The sequence below is a fragment of the Chiloscyllium plagiosum genome, chromosome 2 (assembly GCF_004010195.1).
Source record: "Chiloscyllium plagiosum isolate BGI_BamShark_2017 chromosome 2, ASM401019v2, whole genome shotgun sequence".
Lineage (NCBI taxonomy): Eukaryota > Metazoa > Chordata > Chondrichthyes > Orectolobiformes > Hemiscylliidae > Chiloscyllium > Chiloscyllium plagiosum.
Window position 1 is genome coordinate 45,117,718 of NC_057711.1, and position 27,129 is coordinate 45,144,846.

A 27,129-nucleotide genomic window follows, 5' to 3' on the forward strand; every position below is an offset into this window, starting at 1 on the left:
CATAAGGCATAGGAGCGGAAGTAAGGCCATTCAGCCCATCGGGTCCACTCTGCCATTCAATCATGGCTGATGGGCATTTCAACGCCACTTACCCGCACTCTCCCCATATCCCTTAATTCCTTGAGAGATGGCTTGGAGAGGGTGGACGCTAGGAAATTGTTTCCGTTAGGCGAGGAGACTAGGACCCGTGGACACAGCTTTAGAATTAGAGGGGGTAAATTCAGAACAGAAATGCGGAGACATTTCTTCAGCCAGAGAGTGGTGGGCCTGTGGAATTCATTGCCACAGAGTGCAGTGGAGGCTGGGACGCTAAATGTCTTCAAGGCAAAAATTGATAAATTCTTGATGTCACAAGGAATTAAGGGCTACGGGGAGAATGCGGGTAAGTGGAGTTGAAATGCTCATCAGCCATGATTGAATGGCGGAGTGGACTCGATGGGCCGAATGGCCTTACTTCCGCTCCTACGTCTTATGGTCTTAACTGCCACTTTGTACACCTGTTCAGCTTCATTGCCCAGATTTAGGTTCAGAACTGCACCATCTCTTATACAGCTACTTACATTTTGACGTAAAAAGCTCTCCTGAATACATTTCTAAACCCTTTAAACTATGATTATCCCAATTAATCGTAAAGTTGAAATACCCTACTACAATGAAATGACTACATGATCTAATCTTCAATTAACTGTTGTATAGAAACCCATAATATACACTTCAGAGTCACTGTTTATTTGTTGTACTCGCAGAATCTTATTTGATGACCATTAAAATAGATCTTCCCTTTTTATTGCAGTAACTGACTTCTTAATTAATAATGCGACACCACCATCTCTTTTACACAATCCGCTGTCCTGTCTGAAACCCTTAGACCCTATAATGTGGAGTTGCCAATCCAGCTCCTCCTTCAACCACATCTTTATGATGGCAACAACATTCCAATTCTACATGCAAATCTACACTCCAAAGCCTGGAGCTCAGGTTTCTGCAATTTGGGAGCAGACATGGTCATCTATCACCCTGGTAGAATCCATGACTTCCCAAAATGACAGGTCACACATTCCACTCGGCTGCTGTTGCCTACTATGATTTGAACTTGAACTTACCAGGTAACTTTTCTAATTATTTAATCTAAAAGACAGTCCCCTTACCATTTGTCTCCTTTTTTTTACTCTTTGACTGTTATTTATCCCTGGTACTTTTCAGTTAACCCCTCAGTAATTTTACACTTCTTAAAAATAACTAACTGTTATTTAGGTTAGCAGCAAAGAGTTGTTCCTTACCAGCCAATGAGCTCAGCACTTTCAGTGATGTCATTCCAATCTTTTTTCCTGAGTTTCAATTGCATGCAGCTGAGCGAATGAAATGGGTGTATCGCAGTTAAGTGGCTTCACAACTCCTGAATTCTGAGCTCCTTTTCTAGAAAGTCTGGCTCTCCCCAATAAGTAATTTTGTACTGCTGTTGAATTGTGATTGATAAATAATTTTCTTGGACTTATAACTAATAATGCTTTAAGAATCAGATTCTAGGTTATAGAGTGATTTTAATAAATTATGTATTTGTAGGTCAGTCATCTCAACTTTAGGATATTTCTGCAGGAATTCCTCAGGGAAGTATTAGCACAACTTCTTTAGCTGCTTCACCAATAGCTTCCCCTCTATTAGCAGGTCAGAAACAGTGAAGTTAATTGTGCAATTATCCACGGTCAATACTACTTGTGCTTTCACAGATACTTAAGCCGTCCTTATTCAACTTCTGCAAGACTTAGACAATATCACATTTGTACCACACAAATGCCAGGAAGTGACCATATTCAAGAAGAGACAATCCAACAACAATCCTATGATCATCTCCTGACATGTCAAACCTATCCCATCTAAAAGGCACACGTCAGGAATGAGATGGAATACTCCCCATTTGCCTATAGTGAGTTCAGCTCCAAAAATCACTGAAGTAGCTCAACACCATTCATATCAGTCCAGATTGTCTGTTCGACACAATACCCACACTTCCTCCAACACTCACATTCAGTAGCTGCAGTGTATTTTGAAAACTTGCACTAATTCATAGATGCTCTTTAGATAGCATCCTCTAAACCCAGTTCCACAACCATCCAGAAAGATGGAATGCTGCAGCACACAACAATAACTATCACCTGCTAATTCCCCTCCAATCTGCCACCAAATATATCCGTGTTCCTTCATAATTGCTGGGTCAAAATCTTGGAATGTATGTGGGTCCATCTGCAGAAAATTGATTGCAGCAGATCAAGAAGGCAGCTCACCACCAACTTCGAGGGCAATTGGAAATGTGCAATAAATACTGGCCCAGGCAGAGACATCCACATCACATGAATGAGATAAAACAAAATTTTAATTATTACATTATTGTAAGCTTATACATGAAAAACTGCATTTGTGCCTTTAAAAATATATTTGTACCTCTCTTACCATGAAGTTAGAAGCCAAGGGGTTTGGAACTGACTTTTCACATGAGCACATGTTCCAAACTGTCATTAAAGAATAGCATTGTGGTCCTGTCATCATCTTTCAAGTGAAATACTAAACTGAGGCCACACCCATCATCTAAGGGACACGTAAAAATATAATAGGGGTGAGAGTAGTTCGGAGTAGAGAAATTCTCCCAATGCTCTGGCCTCAACTGATAATATTAAAGCAGATGATGCTATCAGTTGTCTCACGGTCACATGTGGAACCAAGCTGTGTGTAAATTGCTTCAAAACTAATTAATTGAATGTGAAGCTTCTTGGACAGATTAGAGACATGAGAACCACAATATAGCTGTATGTTCTTTTTCCCCTATGACTTTTGTCTATGCACAGGTATGGGCATGATACAGCATCGAAGGAAGTCACCCGATTTATTGCCCATAAGTCAGCTCCTTAAAAGACTTACCTACTTAATCGCATTCCTTCCAGCTCTATCCCCGTGGTCACACAGGTTTCTCCTTTCCAAGTTAATCGCAATTGCTCCACCTTTCCTTCAGCTGCCTAGGTAGCCTTTCCTTCAGCTGCCTAAGCTCCCTATGACGACAATAAATGTCGCAGATCCCACTTTTAAATGATATTTCAGATTCTACCTTAACTTCAATTATGTGCCCCAAAGTTTATTTTGTTGCCTCAAAGATGATTTAAAAAATTAAAAGACCATGACTACATTCACTTCCTACTTTGCTATCTGCGTGAATTCTTCAGTATGACTGTTTAAAAAAAGCTAAGTAGCCATATTTTATGATTGTTAGAATCTTGAGATCATCATTTATTAGCGCCAGATTGAAATTAAAATTAGGAACATGGATATCATACTCCATTGATTCCTTGCAGACAGCTTTCCTTGAGGTCAGTACCATCATTGCCAGTTCACCATTACAACAAAGCTTGGACCGATATATTTGAAGGTAGATTAGGACAAGATTAGATTAGATTAGATTCCCTACAGTATGGAAACAGACCCTTCGGCCTAACAAGTCCACACCGACTCTCTGAGAGTAACCCACCCAGATCCATTCCCCAACCCTATATTTACCCCTGACTAACGCATCTAACACTATGGGCAATTTAGCATAGCCAATTCACCTGACCTGCACATCTTTGGATTATGGGAGGAAACCCACACAGACATGAGGAGAATGTCCAAACTCCACACAGACAAGTGCCAGAGATGGGACTCGAACCCGGGTCCCTGGCACTGTGAGGCAGCAGTACTAACCACTGAGCCACCATGCCGCCCAAGATTGAGGGTTGTGTTAAAATAGGGAAGGTTTCTAGAAAATACTCAGATTCTTTCCCTCAATTAGCATGTTTCAGCATCAGTAAGATAAAAAGCAGTATTGAATTGGATGCTGGATAGCAAATCAAGACAGCTGAACAAATGAGAAAGCAACAGAGCACTTAGGAAAAGATGCACCAAACCTAATCAGTAATATATTCAAATTTGATGTCAAATATGCAATGATCTAATCTAAGTGGAAGAGTAGTTAATTCAATTTTTAAAAATCTATACAAGTATGTGAGGAATTAGCAAAATTCTATAACATACATTACATCCTTTTCAAGAAAAGAGCAAATGAAAAATCAGCCAGAAAACTAGTAGGCTCTTGCTTACATTGCAGGTAAGTTCCTCAATTCCAGAATACAGTCCATCAGGGACAGGTAATAGATTTATAAGCAGCAGGTTATGTTTAACTAATTAATTATTTAGAACAAAAATCATTTCTCCCCCTCTGGCTCCATGAAGAATTATGGATTGTTTTTCTTCACGTTCTCTTTGCCGTCTGTCTCGAAGATCGCATAGCTCTGGGGCAAGGAGGAGAATTCCAGTTCTGCATTTTGCTCCCTCACTTCCCCCTGTCCAAAACTGGAAGCACACCTGTCATCAACCACCTTTTTGGAGTACTCTCCTTAAAAATGTTCTAAAAAACTCTTTCTAATCAACCTGTTCGCTTCCCTCCAGGCTTCAAAGACTACTTAAAAAGCTCTCACTTTGAATTCTGTAATAATACTTCTACTGCTCTCAGTCAAATGCCTCGAAATACTGTATTGTCTAAGTTAATCGGAATGTGTAACTCCAAGTGGTAGCTCTTTTCAGATTATATCACATACCTTTTCACATGTTCAATTTTTGTTTTGTAATTCATGTTGCAAACCCTCACATTACAAGAAGAGTTTCTTTACTTTTAGAAATTATTCCGAATACTCATTTTCCACAGTACCTAGCGTTCATTGTTGGGAATATTTACAATACCACACAACTGACTCTTACTGTGAATGGATGTGAAAAGTTAATGGATGGAAAGTTTTTATTTGCTGTATTACAAACCATTTCAATGCAGCTTTTAGAGGAAATCATAATAACCTTATATTTTAGTACAATTATCACTACACCATTTCATACTTCACTAGATGCATTTTACGATTTGACTTGTTTCTCTAAATACACACACTTCTAAATTTTTAAGTTAAATACATTATCTTGTTTGTTTGTGTCCAATATTATCATATCTTGATTTTTCAAAATTTTTAGTGCTGCTTTAATCTCTTCTAACATCTTTCAGCATGCTGGTATTAACACTATTCATCACTAGGAATTCATTTGTATTTTAGGTCCTTTAGGCACATCTACAACTTCCATCGCATGAATATCTTGGGGGGGTTAAGATAACTGTAATGCCACTAGACTAGTAACCCAGATAACCAGCCTTGGGACATGGGTTCAAATACCAACATTTTCCCTGGAATGTTGGAAACTGAGGGGTGACCTTATAGAGGGTTATAAAATCATGAGGGGCATGGATAGAGTAAATAGGCAAGGCCTTTTCCCCAGGATAGGGGAGCCCAAAACTAGAAGTCATAAGGTGAGAGAGGAAGAAGTTAAAATGGATCTAAGGGGCAACTTTTTCACACAGAGGAATGTGTTACCAGAGTATGTCGTGGAGGCTGGTTTAATTACAACATTTAAAAGGCACCTGGATGGATGTATGAATAAGAAGGGTTTAAAGGGATATGGGCCAAATGCTGGCAAATGGGACTAGGTTACTTTAGAATATTTGGTCAGCATGGATGAGTTGGACCGAAGGGTATACTTTGGTGCTGTACATCTCCCTGACTCCAATTCCTAGAGTTTGGGCTTGTACATTTTGGAATTTAGAAGTGTAAAGAGCAGGCCTAAAATGAAGCATAAGATCTCTAAGGGGGCTTGACGGGGTAGATGTGGAGAGGTTGTTTCACTTTGTGAGGGAGCCTAGGACCAGAGGTAAGGGATCATCCATTTAAAAGAGAAAAGGTGTAATTTTTTGTGCGGACAATGAAACTGTGGAATTCTTTACTGCAGAGAGCAGTTGAAACTAAATCATTTTGTGTACTCAAAATAGAAATAGACAGACAGATTTTTAAATCAGTAATGGAATCCAGGGTTCTGTTAAAAAGCCAGAAATGTGGAGTTAAGAATTATCAAATTGACCATGACAACATTGAATAGTGAAGGAGACTGAATGGGCTTCTTCTGTTCTTACTTTTTGTAGTGTGCTTACCCTCTCCTCAAGAAAATCCTTACATACCCAGAATCAACAAAGTGAACTTTTTCTGGACTGTCTCTAATTCCAGTATAGCTTTCGTTAGAGAAGGGGATCCAGAACTGTTCACAGTATTCCAGGTGTGCCCTCCATAACTTAGCAAAATCTCCCTTTTGTTATACTCTCTTCCCTTTGAAATAAAGACCGACAGTCCATTCGCTTTTGCTACTGCCTGATAAACTTGAATCCTGATTTTTTTATGAAACATACACAAAGGCCTCCAAAATCACCATACTGCAGCTGTCTTTCTCCATTTAAATAATATTCAGCTCTCTATTCTTCCTATCAAAGTGTATAACTTCACATTTTCCCACATGGTATTCGAACTGCCAAGTTTTTGCCTGCTCACTCAACCAGTATACACACAGTCATCATCTTCACTTGCCTTCCCATCTACTATTGTATAATCTGGAAATTTGGTGATTCATTTTGCATATCCAACTCATTAATATAGATTGTAAATAAATGTGGCCTGATCCCTATGGCACTCCAGTTGTTACATGTTGTCACCCTGATATTGCACCTTTTATCTCTGTCTTATATTGGTTAGTCAATCCTTTATAAATGTGTGACCTCCAAAATCATGGGTTCTTCTCTTAGATAGTCTCATGTACAGTACCTTACCAAATGCTTTTTGAAAAAATAAATATATTGTTTCTATAGTTACCCTTTATCTATTGTTCTTTTTACAAACTTGTAATAAATTTGTTAGCCATGATTTCCCTTTCATGAAGCTTGGATGTAGCATATACAGAGGAACCCCGATTATCTGAATATTAGTTTATCCGGCAAGAACGCAAAGTCCCGATGCTCGGCTAAACTATGTTATCCGGCTTTCGATTATCTGGAATTCGATTAACCGAGAAAAAAAGTGCCCAGCCGTGTCCTTTGGAATAAGTGAGGTTCATCTGTATTTCTAAATACTCTGCAATTACATACTTCATAATAGATTAACATTTTGCAAATGACAGATGTTAAACTAACAAGACATACAGTAATTTGTGTCTCCCTCCCTCTGTCTTTGAATCAAGGTGTTACATTGGTGTTTCCAATCCTCCAGGTCTCTTCCAGAAACTAAAGATTCTTTGAAGATTACTGATGTATCGATTATCTCTGTATCTACTTCTTTTAAATACCTAGAACGTAATCCATCAAGTCAGGGGGAATTATTCAGTTTAACCCCACTGGTTTCCCTTGAACATTAATGATGACTTTAAAACATTGTGTTTATTTTATTCTCCACCTTTAGCCCCTTGATGCAGTATTTGTGGCATGCTTTTCATATCTTCTTCCTTAAAGACTGATGGAAAGCATTTATCAAGTCCTCTATAAATTCCTGCAATCCTATTATTATTTCCCCAGTCTTGTTCTCTAAGAGCCCATGTTCAATTTGGCCTCATTCTTCCTTGTTTTTTTCAAAAGAAGCTTTTACTGTCTGTTTTTATATTACATGCTAGTTTGCCCTCAACGTTAATTTTCTCCTTCTCTAAAACTTTTTAGCTTATCTTTAGATTATTTTAAAACGTTCCCAATCTTCTTGTTTATCACTAATTTTTGTGATATTGTACACTCTTCCTTTCAATTTGATACTATCCTTAACTTCCTTGGTTAACCATGGTTAATTTATTGCACATCCTAAAATCCTTCTTCCTCATTCCAAAATATCTTTGCTAAGAGAGAGCCACAAACTATTTTCTTAAACATTATCATTATTCCTCATCATCTTTTCCATTAAAACTCCTTTTCCAGTCAACCCAGTTCTCATCCCTACGTAATTACTCTTATTTAATTTTAGTACAGTTGTTTCAGATCCAAGCTTCTCATTCTCAGACTGAATCAGTGGTATCAATTGTGATAAAACTACCATCTGCTTCACTGATGTCATTTCGTAGAAGACAATCTGCAGTCCTAACCTAGTCTGACACACGTGACCCCAGACACACAGCGTTAGCTAACCAATCATTTATACATGTTAATATGTTAACTTCTACATCGTGGGCTCTTCTCTTGTATAGTACCCTTTGATGCAGCACTTAATTAAATGTATTTTGGAAATTGAATATTCCACAAACTCAGATTTCCCCTTTATCTATCTTACTCACTACTTTCTCAAAACAATCTCTAATAAACACAATTTTCCTTTCGAGAAAGCCATGTTTACTCTACCAGATTACGTTATAATCTTCTGAGTATCCTACTACAATTTCCTTATGGAGGCTGAATAACTTAAAATAGCAAGAGAGAAGATTTTTGAATATTGTAGGGTTGACGGCTGAGAGAACGGCCAATGAAAGAGGAGTTGAGTCCTGGAGTAAAATCACCAATGATCTTACAGAATGTGAAGATAGGCTTAAGAGGTGGCATGACAACTACTTCTGTTTCTTTGTCTTACGTTCTTTATAATGGATTTGCACAATCTTGTATCATATTCACGATCCATCTGATGGCAGAGCATATTTGATAGTCCAGATAGCCTATTCCTCCTTCAATTTCTTAATGATCACATACATGGTTGTATTCCTACACTCATCCAAAAGGTGGCTATTCTTTCCCCCGCTTCTGCTTTCTCGACTTTGTCCAACAGATATAAATTATATAGTTATCAACAGGAGACTAACAGCAACATCCAAGGCTTGTACTGATTTCTGTGGAGTTGACTGGGGAGGAAACACTTCATGTAATATAAGACGTAGTTAAACTCTGACGTCAAGACCTAAACTTTCATAAGCAAAGGAGCAGAAAATGCATAACTCTGGAACACTATGCAACCCAAAAATCAAAAACAAAAATATTGTCAAGTCAAGGTACCCAAATGAAGAGTAAATGACATAATTATTATGGATTAGAATCTAGAAGTGCAGGATACATGGCAGAAATTGTACCCTGAGGAAGTAATGGAATGTCATTCACTCAGGAGAAGACACTGCAAAGGCAAAAAGCTGTGGAAACTGGAGAACAAGGTAGATAAAATGCAAGGTAGCTAATCTGATTCAGTGTGAAACAGTATATACCAAACTGGTAGCAACTTTGACTAAAAACAACATAATATTAAAAAGTAATTTAAATACTTATATGAAGAATCAATTCCACAGTGATTTGGTTTTTACCTGGCTGGGGGGGGGGGGGGAATCCCAAAAACACAGCTTGTAAGAGTGGTAGAGACAAAAACCGTCATAATATTTAAGAAACATTTAGATGGACACTAGTGATACCAAGGCTTACAAGGATATGGACCGAGTGCTGGAAAATGGGAATAGAATTGGTAGGTCTTTGACTGTCACAAAGTTGATGGGCCACAGGGCCTGCCTCTGTGTTTGTAAACTTCTGACTCTATGAATTATGATAAATGCATTCTCCATAAATTGTTCCCAATTAAAATGGGCATTATCCAGCAACAATCACTAGTTCCAGATTATACGTGGTACAACAGTAAAGACTATGTTTAAATGCCTCTTATTACCAATCCTTTACAGTTTCACCCTTACCAGGAGGCATTATATATTTTTCACAAAAGTCAGAGGGTTGCCACAGTGTACAGTAAATACAAATGGAAAAGTGACAGAATATTTATTCACACATGGTCCTTCACAACCTGGGAACATCCTAAAGCACCTAACCTGTACCTAGGCATTGTTGAAGATGTCTTGTTGAATCTATTGTTCATGGTATGGGGCAGTTCTGGTAAGGTCAACATTAATTACACACTAATAAGGTGGTAGTGAAACTTTGCGTTTCATGCAATGAGGGTATATACACAGGCCGTTGTGACATTGACTGCCTCAACCTGTCCACCCCGCTCACATGCTCCAATTTCTCACCCTCTCAATGCGCAGCATCCATTCCTTTGGCTCCAAACCCAACCTCACCATCAAACCAGAGGACAAGGAGGGTTCACTGGCAGAATGAAGCACCGACCTCTACCGCACCAAAGCCAGATGCCAACTCATTATCAACTCCTCCTACCACACCCTCGACTACGACCCTACCTCTCATCATCAAGCAATCATCTCCCAAATTGTCAACATCCTCTTCGCCTCGGGGATCTCCCATCCACAGTCTCCAACCTCAGTTTCCCAACCTCTGTACCGCCCATGTCTACCTCTCACTCAAAATTCAAACCTGACTGCCACGGTTGACCAAATGTCTCATGACTTCCCTTTCCATCAAACTCATCTTCTAATATCTCAACTCCGTCCTGTCCCTCTTAGTCCACAAATGCCCCAGAAACGTCTAGGACACCATCCATGCCCTCCACCTCCTCCATGACTTTCGATTCCCCAACCCCCAACACGTCATCTTCCCCACGGACATCCAGTCCCTACACTTTTCCATACCGCATGAAGGAGGCCTAAAAGCCCTCAGTTTCTTCCTCTCCCACCGATCCAACCAATCGTTCTCCACCAACATTTCCATTCAATTGGAGGAATGAGACAGCTCTACCTACTCCACCGACTGGTCCTCTCCCTCGACAACTTCTCCTTCAAATCCTCCCACTTTCTTCAAACCAAAGGGGGAGCCGTGGGCACCTGCATGGGCCCCAGCTATGCCCGCCTCTTCATATGATAGAGGGAACAGTCCCTCTTCCGTAGCCACACTGGCACCATTCCCCACCTCTTCCTCTGCTACATTGATGATTGTATTGGCGCCATCTTGTGCTCCCACAAGGAGGTTGAACAGTTCATCAACTTTAACAACACTTTCGACTCTGACCTCAAGTTCACATGGACCATTTCCGACACCTTCTTGGACCTTTCCATCTCTGGCAACCAACTCAACTCGGACATCAACTTCAAACCCACCGGATCCCACAGCTACATTGACTATATGTCCTCCCACACCCCTCCTGCAAAAATTAAATCACTTACAATTCCTCCACTTCCGCTATATCTGCTCCGAGGGGGAGCAATTCCATTTCAGGACTTCACAGATGTCCACCTATTTCAAGGACCGCAATTCCCTCTCCCACATGACCAGCAATGCATGTCCTCCACTTCCCGCAGTCCTCCCTTGAACTCCACCCCCCAACTGCAACAAGGATAGAACTACCCCCCCCCATCCAAGTCGTCACATTCCACCCACGAATGTCCAGATACAGCGCATTATCCTCCGCCATTTTCATCACCTACTGTCAGACCCTACCACCAAAAATATTTTTCCCTCTCCACCCCTATCTGTGTTTTGCAGAGACCATGGTTAGGTCCATGTTCCCAATGAAGCCATCCGATACACCCAACACCTTCCCATGTCGCCACACGTGGTGTGAAACCTGCGCCCACACCTCACCCCTCACCTCCATCCAAGGCTCTAAAAGATCATTTCAAATCCGGCAGAGATTTTCTTAAACATCCTCCCACCTCATTTACTGTATCCGTTGCTCTCAGTCTTGCCTCCTCAACATCGGGGAAAGTGAGCACCAGCTTGCAGACTGCTTCAGGGAACATCTCTGGTGTTCTCATGCACCAGACAACCCCACTGTCCTGTGGACAATCACTTCAACTCCCCCTCATACTCCCCCAAGGACATGCAAATCTTGGGCCTCCTCCACTGCCAAATCAAAGTTACCTGCCAACTGGAGGAAGAACACGTCATCTTCCACCTTGGGACCAGACAACTACACAGCATCAATATTGACTTCACTAGTTTCCAAATCTCCCCATCCCCAACCTCGTTCCAGCTCCAACCCTAAAACTTGGCTGTCCTCTTAACCTGACCTACCTGTTCATCTTCCTTCCCACATACACGTTCCATCCTTCCCACTGACCTATCATAATCACCTCTTACCTGCATCCACCAATCGCATCCCACTTACCTTCTCCCCAGCCCCACTCCAACCCCCCTATTTATTTCTCAGCCGGCTTCCCCTCCACATTCCTGACGAAGGGTTTATGTCCAAAACGTTAATGCTCCTGATCCTCAGTTGCTGCCTGACCTGCTGTGCTTTTTCCAGTGCCAACTTTTTGACTCTGATTCTCCAGCATTTACAGTCCTTACTTTCTCCTATACACACAGTGCTGATTGGGAAGGAATTCTAGGTTTTAATGATGAAGAAGGAACAACAAAAGTCACTACGGTGTGTGACTTAAAGGAACATGCAAGTACTCGTCATCTATGTTCTTGCTGTCCTTGGTCTTTTAGGTAGTGAAGATCATTGTTTTAAGAGGTGCTGTTGAAGAGTTAAACTTTTCCAACTGCTGCACAGCATCTTGTAGATAATGGATTGACAGTGGAGGGAGCGACCATTCAAGATAGTGTTAATCAAATAGGGAAACTTTCCAGCACAGTCCTGATTTATACCTTGTAGGTAAGTGAAAAGCTATGGGAAGCCAAATTAAGAGTTGATTCACTAGAACACTCGCTGATGTGGTCAGTATTCTAGGAGTTACTGTTGACTAGAATACTGATGGTGGAGTTTCAGCGATGGTAATGTCATCAAATATCAGACAGAGATGGCAATTCAGTCTTGTCGGAAATGGTCATTGTCTGGCAACTGCACAGTATTAATTTATGCACCATTTATGAACTCAAGTGTCAATGCTATCCAGGTGTTTCTGCATTTAAATATGGGTTTCTTCATTATCTGAAGAATTGCAAAACGAACTGAATATTTTGCAGCGTAACATTGTCATTTCAAAGAAAGGTTATTCATGATAAGACTGCACAATGTTAAGTCTTCAGCAATAGCCTAAAACTGAAATATTTAGCCTCCAACCAACACATCTATCATTCACTGTGTTCACTATGACTATGGCCAGTGGAGAGCTTTCCCCTAATTCCAATTGATTTCAAATTTATGAGGAATTCTTGATGCCACACTTAGCAAATGCTGCTCTGATGCTGCGTACAGTCGTTTTTATCTGTCCTCTGGAATTTAGCTCATGTTCATGTTTGGACCAAGTCAGGAATGAGGTCTGGAGTTGAATGACATACGTGCATATGCAAGCATATGTAAACATTAAATTGGCGCAGTCATAAAAAACCTGCATGAGAATCGCACATCATATCCAAACAAAATGCTTCTGGAAGAATTGCAGAATGGATGGCGTATGGTGCCTATAAAATTGTTTTCTTTTGCAATATGGCAATTGTTTTATCTGTAACATTATGGTCTTGACTGCTTCTTGGCTTTTCTGATACTAAATTGATTGGTCAGTTTTCCAATAACAAAAGTACTTAATTGCAAATAAAACTGGTTGAATTGCAAATGGGCACCCAGCTTATGGAATCTTGTCAACGGAAGAAGAGATCCTCAATATATTTTGCCAGTCTTCAATTTTGAGACTATATTTCAACAGAAGAAACTTGTTCAGATTCCTCATATTCCTAATATGGGCTCAAAATTCAATGATGTATTGAAGAATGCAAATAAAAGCAAAGAAGTTCACTTTTGCTAGAACTTCAGTGTTGGGAAGGACTCACTTAGCAACAGTACGAAGCAAGAATCTCACTTGGTAATAAATATCAAAACAATTGAACAATCTAAAAAAAAATCTTTACAGTTGCACAGAGTGGGCATAAGATTGCTGTAATTTCTTGACGGTTCTATTTCAGTTTTCAGGACTGATCAGATTAACTTTTTAATACACCACTTGCAACCAAATTCTTCACATTATTTCCACTAATAATATCTTATCAGTTTTGTGAGAGATTCTAGGTCAGATGCAGGAAATTTATCTCTTGTAGTTAGGATAAGGACAACAGTCTCCTATTGGCTGCTTCATTTTATAAGCTTTGTGCCATCTCAGTGACAAGTCTCTTTTTACAACATGCATTGATTTACCCCCAAGTATGATTAGAGCCGGTGAGTTGGTTGCTGTTTTCATAGCTCAACTTATCTGAAACAAACTACCGTCAGTTCTGATATAATACGATAGTTCCCTTCTTATGCGATCTCGTGTTATAGGGCAATCATACAATAGCTGCGTCATTTAAACTATTGGGCCTGGAATCGTGTTATTGCCAGTACAGGGTAAGGAAAGTTTGCATTCTACAACTAACGGTCTAAACTCTTCAATCACATTAAAGCCAATTTGCATTAAAGAATCAGATTATAGCAGAACTGACTACTTGGAATGAAGAAAATATATTCAGACTCCTCCTCTTCCTCTGAATTAAGTTTGATAATTAAGAGACTGTCTTTGCTGGATATATCTACTTGAAAATTGGTGAGGTTTCATAGTGTGACTGATGTGATTGACTTCTGAAACTGAAGATTCAAGTCCTAGATTGATGAGTTTGGAATTGCACTTGCTGTATTTTGTTGTATGGAGACAGACTTTGAATAGATCTAGCAACTCAACACTGGGTATCTGTGAGACACTGAACCATCAGCAGCAGTAGAATTGTACTCAATAATCTATAAACTCATAGCCTGGAATATCCTCCACTCTACCATTACCATCAGGTCAAGGAAATTCAATGAAGAGAATAGAAAGGCAGGCTAAAAGAGCAACAGGCTGACATTAAAAAAAAGAAAAGTCAACCTGGTGAAGCTATAATCCAGAACTAGTTGCATGCCAAACAGCAGAAGCAGCATGCTTTTGACAAAATCAAATGCTCCCACAATCAACGGATCAGATCTTGAACTTTGCGGGCCTGCCATATCCAGTTGTGAGTGGTGATGGATAATTAAGCAACTCACTGAACGATGCAACTCCACCAATATCTCCATCCACAGTGATGGGGAAGCTCAGCAAGCCAGGACAAAAGACAAGGGTGAAATATTCACATCCACCTTCAGCCAGAAGTGACAAATGGATGGTCATTCCCTGCCTCCTCATGAGGTCCTTAGTGTCACAGATGCCAGTTTTCAATCAATTCAATTCATTTCCTGTGATATCAAGACTGATGGCACTAGATATTACAAAGGCTATGCACACTGACAACATTTTGACAATAGTACTAAAGATTTATGATACAGAACTAGCCCCCAATTCTAGCTAAGCTGTTCCAGTATAGTTACAATACTGAGATACAATAATGTAGAAAATTGCCCAGACATGATCAATCACAAAAAGCAGGACAAATGCATCCCAGTCAATTACCAACCTTGCAGTCTCTGTTTCATCATTAGCAAAGTGATAGAAGAGGTCATCCACAATATATCAAGTAGCACTCGCAAAGAAATAAACTACTCACTGATATTCAGTTTGGATTCTATTAGGGACATTTGACTGCTGACCTTATCATTGCCTTAGTCTGAACACAAAAAAAAAAGAACTGAATTCTAGTGGTTAGGTAAGAGTGATGCCCTTGCCATGAGGCAACTTTTGACGGAGTGTGGCATCAAGGAGTCTGAGCAAAGCTAGTGTCAATAGAAATCCTGGGAAAACTTTGTGCTGGTTGCAGTCACACAGAAAATGGAGTAGTGTAGGTTAAATTAGCTTCAGGTTGATTTTACAGGTCAGCGCAACATCAAGGGCCGAAGGGCCTACACTGCGCTGTAATGTTCTATGTTCTATAGCACAATTAAAGTTGGTAGTGGTTTTGGAGGTCAATCAACACAGTCCAAAAACATCAGTGCACGAGTTGATTAGTGGAGTGGCCCAGATGTAAACATTTCCAGCTCCAAGTGAGGATGTTTGCCGATGATTATAATGTTCAGTACTATTCATGATTTCTCATATACTGAAGCACTCCATGTTCCTATGGAGCAAGAACGGGACCATATTCAGCCTTGAGCTGCAAGTGTCACGTAATAATTGTATCACATAAGTGTTAGGCAATGTCCATTCCCAACAAAAGAGAATCTAAACATAAGCCCTCAATATTCAAAGTATCACTATTGCTGAATTTTCCATCATCAACATCCTTGGTGTTTTATCATTGATCACAAACTGAAGTGAACCAGTCATACAAGTACTGTAGCTACAAAGTAAGTCAGTGGTTAGGAACTCTGCAGCAAGTAACTTACCTTCTGTCTCACCAACGCCTGTCCACCATCTACAAGGTGAAAGTCACACATTTGATGGAATCCCATCTACTTGCCTAGATGAGTACAGGTCAACACAAGAAGCAATCTGGGACAAACGGCCTTCTTGATTGACACCGCATCAACCAGCTTCAACATCAACATTCAATAGCAGCAGTGTACACCATTTACAAAAGGTATTGCGTCAACTCACAAAGAATTGTCCAGCAGCCTATTTTAAACTGTGACCACCACCACCTCGTAGGACAAAGGCAGCAGATGCATAGAGATGAGGAGAACATTTTTTTCACCCAGAGAGTGGTGAGCCTATGGAATTCTCTGCTGTAGGTTGAGCCCAATATACTGAATGCTTTCAAGAATGAGTTAGATATAGCTTTCAGGGTAAAGGGATCAAAGGGCATGGGAAGACAATGGCAACAAGGATCAACCACGATAAGGAATCCCAGTACAGACTTGAAGGGCCAAGTGGCTTACTCCTCCTATTTTCTAGGTTTCTATAGGAACACCATCACCTGCAAGTTCCCCTCTGAGCCAGTTACCATTCTGACTTAAAACTATATCACCATTCCTTTGTAGTTGCTGGGTCAAAATCCTAACTCCCTATGAAGCAGCAATGGGGTTGGGTCCCCTTGACCACAAGGATTGCAGGGAATGGGGGCATCCCTTAATCTACAAAGATTAAAGGGGTTCAAGAAAACATCACTAGCTTCTATAGCAATTTGGAAGGGGCAATTAATATTGGCCTAACCAGTGATACCCACATCCCATGAACAAAAAAAAATGACTAGATGCAGCGTTCCAGTTCTCCAAGTCTGTGGAGCAAGCTGACTTTCGCAAACAGATGTAACAAGGCAGAAACAATAAATTAATAGGGAAGACTTTCCAATGAGGAGTCATTGGACTCAAAACTTAAACACTATGTTTCTCCTTATAGTTGCTACTGGACTGGAGACTTTCCAGTACATTTGTTTTATTTCAGAATTTTGTCATTGCAGCAGTTTGTTTTTCTTACAGTATACTTACTCCTGATAATAGTCTTCAAATTCTAGAATTAGCCAGATAATTTGCTTAGACTCTACATTTTTGTGTTGCTTTAGATTTTACAAATTGCAAAGTTTCATTAAGTTCATGATCATAACTTTCTTACTGTGTTAGCCTTTCATTTGTAAGATTCAGGGCATCCAGATGCATTTGAGCCAACCGCAGGCCAGGAAATGTCAAAAATGCACCAATGAAAGCGCAAAAAATAGCCAGGAACATTTTAAAGGTCAGTTTCGAGACAGGGCCCCTGGAATAACAAAATATAAAGATTTCCTTTAAAAAGAAAATCAATTAAGAACAGAAATATTAAAAGATATGTCAGAAATGAGAATAGCGTTTTAAAAATATCCCTCAAGTCCAAGTACCCAAATAATTGATTATCAATTAACAAAAAAATGGAACTACATATTAGATTTCTAGAAAAAACAATCATTGACGAATCACCTACACTAACAATTCATTGCATAGCAATCTGGTGACAAACATTAAAGGATCAAATTGCTCTACCAAATGCGGCCTTTATGCCTTTAATTCATTGTAAATCAAATTCCTCAACTCAGCAAAAATATTGAAGCAGAAGAGCACGTGTCAGCTAATTTAAACTTTACTGACTTTTTTTTTAGACCTGGTGGGAGAATGGAATAAATTATCTTTGGTTGGGAAAGAAATTTACAAATTACTCAAACAAATGCCGACAGATCTTTATCATTCAGAATAAAACATTAATGCACTAATTTAATACTGCACAATGGTTATTCACATCCTTGAAATTATATTCTAATTGAATAGGAAAAATAGCAACTATGATAACTAGTATTAAATACACAATATCATAACAGAAAATGTACAATACCATGGATAAATCACAAACTTATATTTCAAATGAAGAATTTTTAAGCAATTCATGAATAACAGCTACTAGAAAAATACAAGTTATTCAACCTACTGGGATTCAAGGCCTTGTTTCTCAAGAAACTGCAAAGCGCTGTCCGAAAAGTTTGCAAACCCTAAATGTGAGCAGTGAAGAAAAGAGAAGGTGAGAAAAGAGCAGTTAATTTGGCTGGAATACTTGAATTAATGCCATGGTTGGGACTACAGTTGGGATGTTGCCAGGTCCCACAGCCTTCTAACCAGAGCATTCAGCCATTGCTTGCTGTAATGTGGAGTGAACAAATAAAGGATATGATTGTCAGAAAGAATATGCTTTTGCCAATTAAAAAAAAAATCTTGTTAAAAAGAAAAGCATCAGTTTCAATCTGTAAAATTACTTTGGAAGAAATATATGACACTTCTTGATACATTTCTGAAGTAATAACTACTATCTTTTAAATAAAATATACAATTACTTTAAACAAAGAATAATAAAATGAAAGAAAGATTTGTATTTTCTGGCATCCCTTATTTCATTCCAAAGCACCAATTAAGTACTTTTTGAAGTAAGTCACTTTTGTTGTGTAGGAAATCCTGTCAACATCCTGATGGTTACCACTGACCAAAAAGTGAATTGGAGGAGGCCCATAAATACTATGGCTACAAGAATTAATGAGAGGCTAGGAATTTTAAGTGAAGAATTTATTTCCTAATTCCCCAAAAGCTGCCCACCAGTACCAGGCATAAGTCAGGAGTTTGATGAGATACTTCCCACACGCCTGGATGAATGGACCTCCAACAACACTCAAGAAGCTGGACTCCATCGAAGTTAAAGAAATTCTCTCAATTGGCACCACATTCACAAACATTCATTCCCCTCACATTGATGCACATTAGCAGCATGCACCATCCACAAAATGCAGTACAGAAATTCATCAAAACTCCCTAGATAACACCTTCCCAACCCACAACCATCTAGAAAGACAAGGGCAGCAGATACCAGCACTGCATGTTTTCCTCCAAACCTCTCACCATTCTGACTTTGACATTTACAGCTGCTCCTCCAGTGTCACTAGCTCAAGATCCTGGAACTCCCTCCCCTAATAGTATTGTGGGTGTACCTATAACAAATAAATTGCAGTGGTTCATGAAGACAGCTTATCCTCATTTTCGTAAGGGAAACTGGGGACGGACAAAAAAAAATGCTGCTGCCATCAATATCCACATCCCCTAAATGAATGAATAAAGCATAGTAAATTGAACTCAGCAAGATCCCTCACGTAATAAATATTCACATAAACTGTTTCAGTGAGTTTGGCAGAGAAATGCACATTGATCAGGATTCTAGAGAGAACATGTCTGGTTTGCTTTGAAATAATGCTGTGGAATGTTTAAAAAGTTCATCCAAGATGCAGATGTTACCTCAGTTTAACACTTCATCCAAAATTTAGGACCTGCAATATTGCAGTATTCACTCAGTACTGCACTGCAATGTCAATCTGGATTTTATCGTCAAGTCTCTATAGAGTAGTACTTGAACTCTTAAGCTGATAAGCTTCAAGATCAACAGCCAACTACACATGATGCAGAAAGTCAGTGACATACTGCAAATTGTTAGTATGGATGAAGTACTCTCTACTTAAAAGCCACCACAATCCTGTTACTAAATCTGCATTTTTCCTGCATTAACCACATCCTCCAAAAGCAAATCTGGACAATAAAGACTGCTGCAAATTAAAGCCCAAAGTTATTTTAACACCAAATAATTTCCTGCAGAAACTATAACTCAACTAAGGACCTAAGCCAAAGAAGGTTCTACTGCATAAAAGCAAATTACTGCGGATGCTGGAATCTGAAACCAAAAGAGAAAATGCTGGAAAATCTCAGAAGGTCTGGCAGCATCTATAAGGAGAGAAAAGAGCTGACGTTTTGAGTCTAACTGACCCTTTGTTAAAGCTGACAAGGATCTACTGCAGCATGATCATATTCTCCAATAAGTCTACAGGCCAGATAAGGAGTTATGCAGCAATACACAAATGTGTATTGTTCACTCCTGCTTAGCACTCATTTGCCTGACTGTATGGAATGACCAAGCTCAGTTATCAAATAACAGCGGTGTTCTGTGGAGGTCCATATGCAGCAGGATCATCAGACTAACATGGTTAAAAAGCTGCAGTTCTCAACCACTCCACTGGTGGGGTGATTTACCTCCCCCTTTAAGGGATAGAGCATACCTTTGAGAGCTGCTGGATGTGGTTATTCCATCCCTTGGCCAGAGAGTCCTACCAGCACATGGACTGTGGTGACACTATCAACAGGTCAGCTAACTGCGTTGCAGGTGTGCACAGTGCTGAAAGAGATATATTATCAGCCCAATGTATATGCTAAGGTTTCAAGTTGATCCAGAACTCAGCACAATTTTATACATAAAACCAAGGTTATGCAGCTGGTTCTACATCATTGAAGTTTAAAAAAATGTTCCTTACAGATCAGCTATATATCAAACCGAACCAGGAGTAAAATAATGGATATACACAGAGCTTGCAATTATCTATACACATCACATGTAATATAGAAAGGCTGTATGACTGTCTTTGACTAATTTATTTTAGGTCACTTTGTTGCTCAGTTCACTCTGGTCTTAACCTCAAAGCTTTTTCTAGTGCAGGTCAAGCCTCTACTGATGCCTTCTGATCTCTATGTGGAACCATCAATATCATAGCGAGTGTAAGAGAATTGACAGTACTTTGTCAGACTCTAGTCACCACCTACTCAATCCCACACCTACTTGTTGATAGTGTCAGTCCATCCTGCCTCTTTAGTCCCTTTTTTTGTTTCTCTATCTCCCCCATTGTTCTCTTCTCAGCTACAGATTTGTCAGTGGTAAGAAATTAAGCAAATGTGCACCCCAAAGAAACATCATAATCCTTGAAAGATAAATAGACGACCAGCCACAGAAAATGTAATTGAAAATATTTGTGAGCAGCACTAATGCAAATCAACATTTGAAAAAATAGTTGCAATGATGCCAAAATAAAGTTGAGCTATAAGGCTGAAAGTTGACATTCTAGTGTATATTAGTTAAAATTTTTAGAATCAGCGCCTTAAGTACCTGTCTCGAGTCCGAACTCCAGATAGTTCTCAGTCACAATTAGGATTGCCATGGCTTTTACAAAGAAGAAAAAGCCAAATGTGATGCAGACTGACCTCTCTCCACCTTCTTCCACTTTAAAGTAGTGAGTTGTCAGAGAAAACAGTGCCTTACTGAAGAACATTTGTTAAGGAAAACATGTTAAAATCAATGCACAATTTCAAAGTTGGTTAAGACATAATATATCAAATGGAGTAAAGAACATGGAGACAAATAAAAATAGATTTCTAAGGTAGTTATAGTGCTACAAATAATTCAAAGTTATCATACAGAAATTTCAGGTGCTTTGTTGCTTGTAGTAAATTTATAACTAATCCTTTTTCTTTTCCTTCCATTTGAATACTTTAAATTGCACTTTTTTAGTGAGTTGCATATCTAAGTTTCAAATGGAGAATGTTTATTCTATGATTCCAGTGTGTCTTTCATTTCTTAACAGATACATTTAATTTTTTTTTCTTTTTTTTTAAGTGAAGGGGCATTCTGTTTATTTTTTTCTCTTTTAAACCCCCACACTACCGCCTAACTGCGGTAGTGCTTATTTTTCCCCAGCACCCATGGTGTGAGAGTGCAGGTGTGAGACACCGTGAGAGACACAAAGTGCACGAATCTTTATTCAATTTCCATCACCAGGAAGATAGGAAAAAACCTGGGTGACCAGTGACAAGCAGTGCCCTTCACATCAAAGGGCAGTGCTGTGTGATCAAACAGTGAAGGGGAGGGCAGGGACTAAATAGAAATAGAGTTGGAGGGAGAAATAATGCACTCCACTCCCTGTGGCGCTCACCTCTCCCTGAACAACTCCAGGTGTTGGTGGACACCGCATGCTCCTTCTCCAAGGACACCTGGGCTCTAACGTAACCGCGGAAGAGGGGCAGGCAGTCGGCCCTAACGACCCTCTCCACGGCCCGCTGCCTGGACCTGTTTATGGCCAGTTTGGCCAGGCCCAGGAGCAGACCCACGAGGAGGTCTTCAGACCTGCCCTCCCTCCTCTGTACCGGGTGCCCGAAGATCAGGAGCGTGGGACTGAAGAGCAACCAAAAGCAGAGGAGGTGGTTTTTAAGAAAATCAAAAAGGGAGTGCAAACGCCCACACCTAATATACACGTGGTCCACGGACTCCACAGCGCCACAGAACAAGCAGTTGGGCTGGGAGTCCGTGAACCACCGCAACCTGCCAAGGCGTGTCCGGACGGTGGATGAGGGAGAAGAGGTGGACGGTGTGCAGCAGCAGTCTATACAGGGCCCGCCTTTTTACCCCCTGAAAGGGAACAAAATTTAAATTCCGAAGGCGGCTCAGGTTGTGGGGCACAGGCTCCCGCGGGAAGTATGGGACCTTGGGGCCAATGTGAAATTCCGTCCGGGCTGGGGTGAGCGCGGACGGGATCCCACCGCACACCTGAGCGTCCTCCAACTGGTGCACTACGTCGGGTCCGAGCACTGCCGTTTTAAGGCGTCAGATGGCGGTGGCCACATACCGGATGTTTACCGCTGCCCTGCTCGCTATGTCCTGCGGCAGCGTCCAGCCCAGGCCCCCGGCACCCAGCACGTCCCCGACCCTGGTCACCCTCGCCACCATGACCCTCCCCTCCGACAGCCCCTCGAACCCACGAGTACGGAGGTCCGGATTCCTGAGCAACGGCTCCCTGACGACAGCAGCTACTCCTGCCAGAGGGTAGGTGTGGCATGATTCGACCATGTTCCAGACAGTGATCAGGTCCTAGTAAAAGACAAGCAGCGTCTTGAGGGCGACTTCCAAACTGTCACGGTTGACGAACAGGAGCTGCGTGTCATAGTTGAGGTTACACACCTGGCGGAAAAAATACGTCGCCACGGCGCACCACCTAGGAGGAGGCTTGATGGAAAGGTATCGCTGCAAGGTCTGAAGGCGGAACGTTGCGACCTGGGTGCGGACGCACACCAGCGACTGACCGCCCTCCTCAATAGGGAGACTCAGAACCTGCGCAGCGACCCAGTGCATCTTTTTGTCCCAGAAGAAGTCAACCAACGTTCTCTGGACAAAGCCAGGAGGAGGGACCAAAGTGACCAGCCAGTACCACAGCATGGCGGCCACCAGCTGGTTTATGACCAGCACTCGACTCCTGTAAGATAGCACTCGGAGCAGTCCTGTCCAGAGGCGAAACTTAAATAGAATACATCAACTGCCTTCTTTGCATTTACAGCACAGACTCCTTCCTCAATTAACTTCAAGAAATTGGTTAAACATTATATAATTAACAAATTGCTCATAAAAGGATCTTTTTATTGTAGGATCTATGCTGAAGATGATGCTTCCATTACTAATTCACGCAAAGAGTTCTTAGACTTGCCAGTTGCTGGCTTCAGGCATTTTTATTAAGTCTTCAGTAAAGTTAGCTAAAATTAGATTAGATTACTTAGTGTGGAAACAGGCCCTTCGGCCCAACAAGTCCACACTGACCCGCCGAAGCGCAACCCATCCAGACCCATTCCCCTACATCTACCCCTTGACCTAACACTACGGGCAATTTAGCATGGCCAATTCACCGAACCTGCACATCTTTGGACTGTGGGAGGAAACCAGAGCACCCGGAGGAAACCCACGCAGACACGGGGAGAACGTACAAACTCCACACAGTCAGTCCACAAATCCATTACCAATTGCCAGAAAAACCCATCTGGTTCACTAATGTCCTTTAGGAAAGAAAACTGCCATTCTTATTTGGTCTGGCCTGTATGTGACACCAGACCCACAGCAATGCGGGTGACTTTTAACTGTCCTCTGGGCAATTAAGGATGAGTAATAAATGCTGGCGAGGCCAGTGATGTCCTCATCCAATGAATGAATAAGTTTTTAAAAGTGATATGACAGTTAGTACTTGGCTATGCATGTCACAAAGCTAAATGATCTGAAAAGTTATACTAACTCTGGTATATCAAACTTTATTACAATTTTGATTCAGAAAACTTGAAATTAAGTGGCATATTTTACCCACACCCTCATTCACTGTATTAATTTTGTTTTTGATTCCAATTACCTTTTGTTAAAAAATTATTCTGCTTTCTATTATTTGTATATATCTCTGATCTACTAAAATGCTGTTCCAAAGGCTTTTCTTAAAAGAAAACTCAACCAATATTTAAGTAGTCACATCTTTTTTCTTCACATTCTCCTCATTTTGAGGTCAACGCAATGTTAATTGATCAGATTTCTCCATGCCCTCCTGTCAGTGACCTATTCCTCTTCCAAAGCGACTGCATTCTTCCTTCACCTTACCCTATTTCTTCTTCTGGACAATCCCATCTCCGTCACTCTTTTCACCACATGCTCTGTCTCACTCCATAACAGATGACCATTCTATTTCAATTATTTTCAGCTATTTTCTTTGATATTTTCATACTATTCATTGATCCTTTGATATTGTCCTTTGTAGTCACACCAAACATCCATCTCAGCATTGAGATCTCCAGTTGCTGTTCCTTTTTTCTGGAGGTTGCCCATGTTTCTGCACTATATTACAAGATTGATCTCAAAACTGTTACAGATGCTTCCTTCAGTAATACTTTGTATCATACAATCACACATTCTGTTAATTTCAATCAAAGCTAATCCATTATTTAATTTCTATGTCTGTAATTCAATGCTCTGCCATTGACCAGAGCCACTTGAATTCATAATCCTCTATCCCAGTCAGGACTGAGTCAAAACTAGATGAAATTGGGTAGCAAATCAAGACTGTAACTGAAGGTATCAAATCAGTCCTGTATTACCAATTCAAATAAATCATAGTCACCGGTGTTATGAGCTAGAATGTGCTGTTTCCAAAAATGTCAACATTTACTATTACTCCACTGAAACCATTATGACTCAAGGAAACCCCAATGTGCTTTGCAGACAATTAGTTATTGTTTGAAGTGAAGTTGCTATTGTAATAAAGTAATCGAGTCATAGAGATGTACAATACAGAAACAGACTCTTCAGTCCAACTCGTCCATGCTGACCAGACATCCTAAATTAATCTAGTGCCATTTGCCAGCACTTGGCCATATCCTCTAAACCCTTCCTATTCATGTACGCATCCAGATGCCTTTTAAATGTTATAACTGTACCAGCCTCCACCTGGAGGCAGCCAATTGGTACATAGCAAGACCTCACAAATGGTATTGTAATAATGAAAAAAATCAGAGAATGCTGAAGAAACTCAGCAAGTCTAGAGCATCTGTGGACGGGAAAAGAGTTAATGTTGAGAGTTTGGTATGGCATTTATAGAAGAAAAGGTGTCGGAATTTTTTCTAATTATTTTTGACCCAGTGCAAAGAACAAAGGGGTTGTTAATGGTGGATAAATAAATAAATAGTTGCAGATTGGGTGTAAAGGGAGAGAATTGGTCCTCTCACTATTAAGTACAAAAGTACACAAGACAAGGCTGTGGGTGTGCGCATATGAGAGAGAGAGAGAAAAAGAGAGAGAGATTGGGGAGAATGCAAAAAAAAGGAGGGAAAAAAAACCAATGCATTCAGTTTTTGAAGTTATTGTGCTCAATGTTGAGACGTGGAGGCTGTAAAGTGTCTGTGAGAAACGAGGTGTTGTTCCTCAAGTTCCGATTTAAAATGTTAACTCTGCTTTTCTCTCCACAGATGCTACCAGACACAAGTTTCTCCAGCACTTTCTGTTTGTGTTTGAAATTTTACCTGTTTGCTGAAATCTTTGCCTCTGTAATCCAAGACATCCCGTTGACTCAGCATCAAACTATTGTTGAGAAAGAGGTTGCTAGATTTTTGCTGGCAGCTTTTCTTGAAAACAGCTAGGAGCACCTCACTTTGTCACTGACCACAAATTCTGGGCCATCAACGAACAAGCAGCAAATCATATGATGCTCTTTGATTCATTGACAATTTAATTGAAGTTCGACATTCCCACATGTGGAAGATTACCCACATTCCATGTGTCAATTTGTTCCTCAAATTTTATATTAAAAGAGGAACATTACTTTGTCTGAAAACAACTGACTTTGTAACAAAGTCCTTGAACCAATCATGTCTCAGCATAGCAGCAATCATGCTTGCAATATTGCATCTGGGGAGTAACATTCCATTCCTGAGGACATTCCGGGTAAGATTACATCACCATAGATAGATTGCTTGTCTGCTAAAGAACAATTTAGCTCATAAATAAAACACTTTTATACAAAGCGAAGAACACAGAGCAATGACTATCGCAGAGAGATTTACAATACTGTAATTCAATCATGTTGCTCTAATAACATCATAAAGCACTAGAGAGCACAGACTGATGCTTTAATTACAATCTAGAACAACCTCCACAAGGTACAATAGCTAAATGTTCTGTGAAAATCACAATTGCTTGGTGAGATCTGAATAGAGAATGTTTGAGAATAACGAAGACTCCCAAAAGTCTACAATACACATTGAAAATAATAGTTCAGTCGCAATCTTAAAGATAACATTTTTTGCGCTACTTTGGCTGACTAACAACACCTCGTAAGTATGTTATTTTGTGAAACTTTACATTGTGCAATGGAATAAAGAGAGGAAATAATTTCCCTATCCAGCAGAAATTGGATGGAACAAGAGAGTTAAAATCCAGGCTATGAAGTCACCATTCCTCCCTATAATAATAGCATTGTATTTTGGACAGTTGAAACACCTGTTGGATTCAGACAGGAACCTCCTGAATAATGATGAATCTGAGTTTCTGATGTATTAATGATTCAATATAATTTCAAATGCCTACAGAGTAGTGTCTGGCGTGAATGTTACATATAGTAAAACTGGATCACATCTACCAACAAAGGCTGTCAGCTCAGGTTGGGAGCAGAAGTATTCTGAATTCTATAAAGAGTAATTGGACTAAGTCTATAAGTTTGCCCACCGAGCCTAAAGGCCTGCTCCCAGACGTTCCGTCACCACACTAAGAAACATCACCAGTGAGAGCCCCTCGGCGAAGCACCGGCGGCACGTCCCGCTCCTCCGCCCATAGGTCCCGGCCTCTCTAGGTGGGTGACGTCACCTCCAGCTCTTCTCTTCAAGGGAAGGTAGATAGAACCCAAATCAA

General features: G+C 40.3%; 1 protein-coding gene across 7 annotated transcripts in view; it reads right to left on the bottom strand.

Annotated features, from left to right (window-relative positions):
• tmem161b (transmembrane protein 161B) overlaps positions 1-27,129 on the bottom strand; it is a 96,247-nt gene that overhangs the window by 18,741 nt on the left and 50,377 nt on the right. For 6 of the 7 annotated variants that reach the window (XM_043708683.1, XM_043708700.1, XM_043708724.1 and 3 more), the window contains 3 exons: positions 21,040-21,191; positions 18,004-18,064; positions 17,164-17,304 (listed from right to left, as the gene is read on the bottom strand). In XM_043708683.1, the coding sequence (XP_043564618.1) occupies positions 17,164-17,304; positions 18,004-18,064; positions 21,040-21,191 (354 nt within the window). The remainder of the gene's footprint in view (positions 1-17,163; positions 17,305-18,003; positions 18,065-21,039; positions 21,192-27,129) is intronic. The other variant, XM_043708692.1, reaches the window with a different exon arrangement.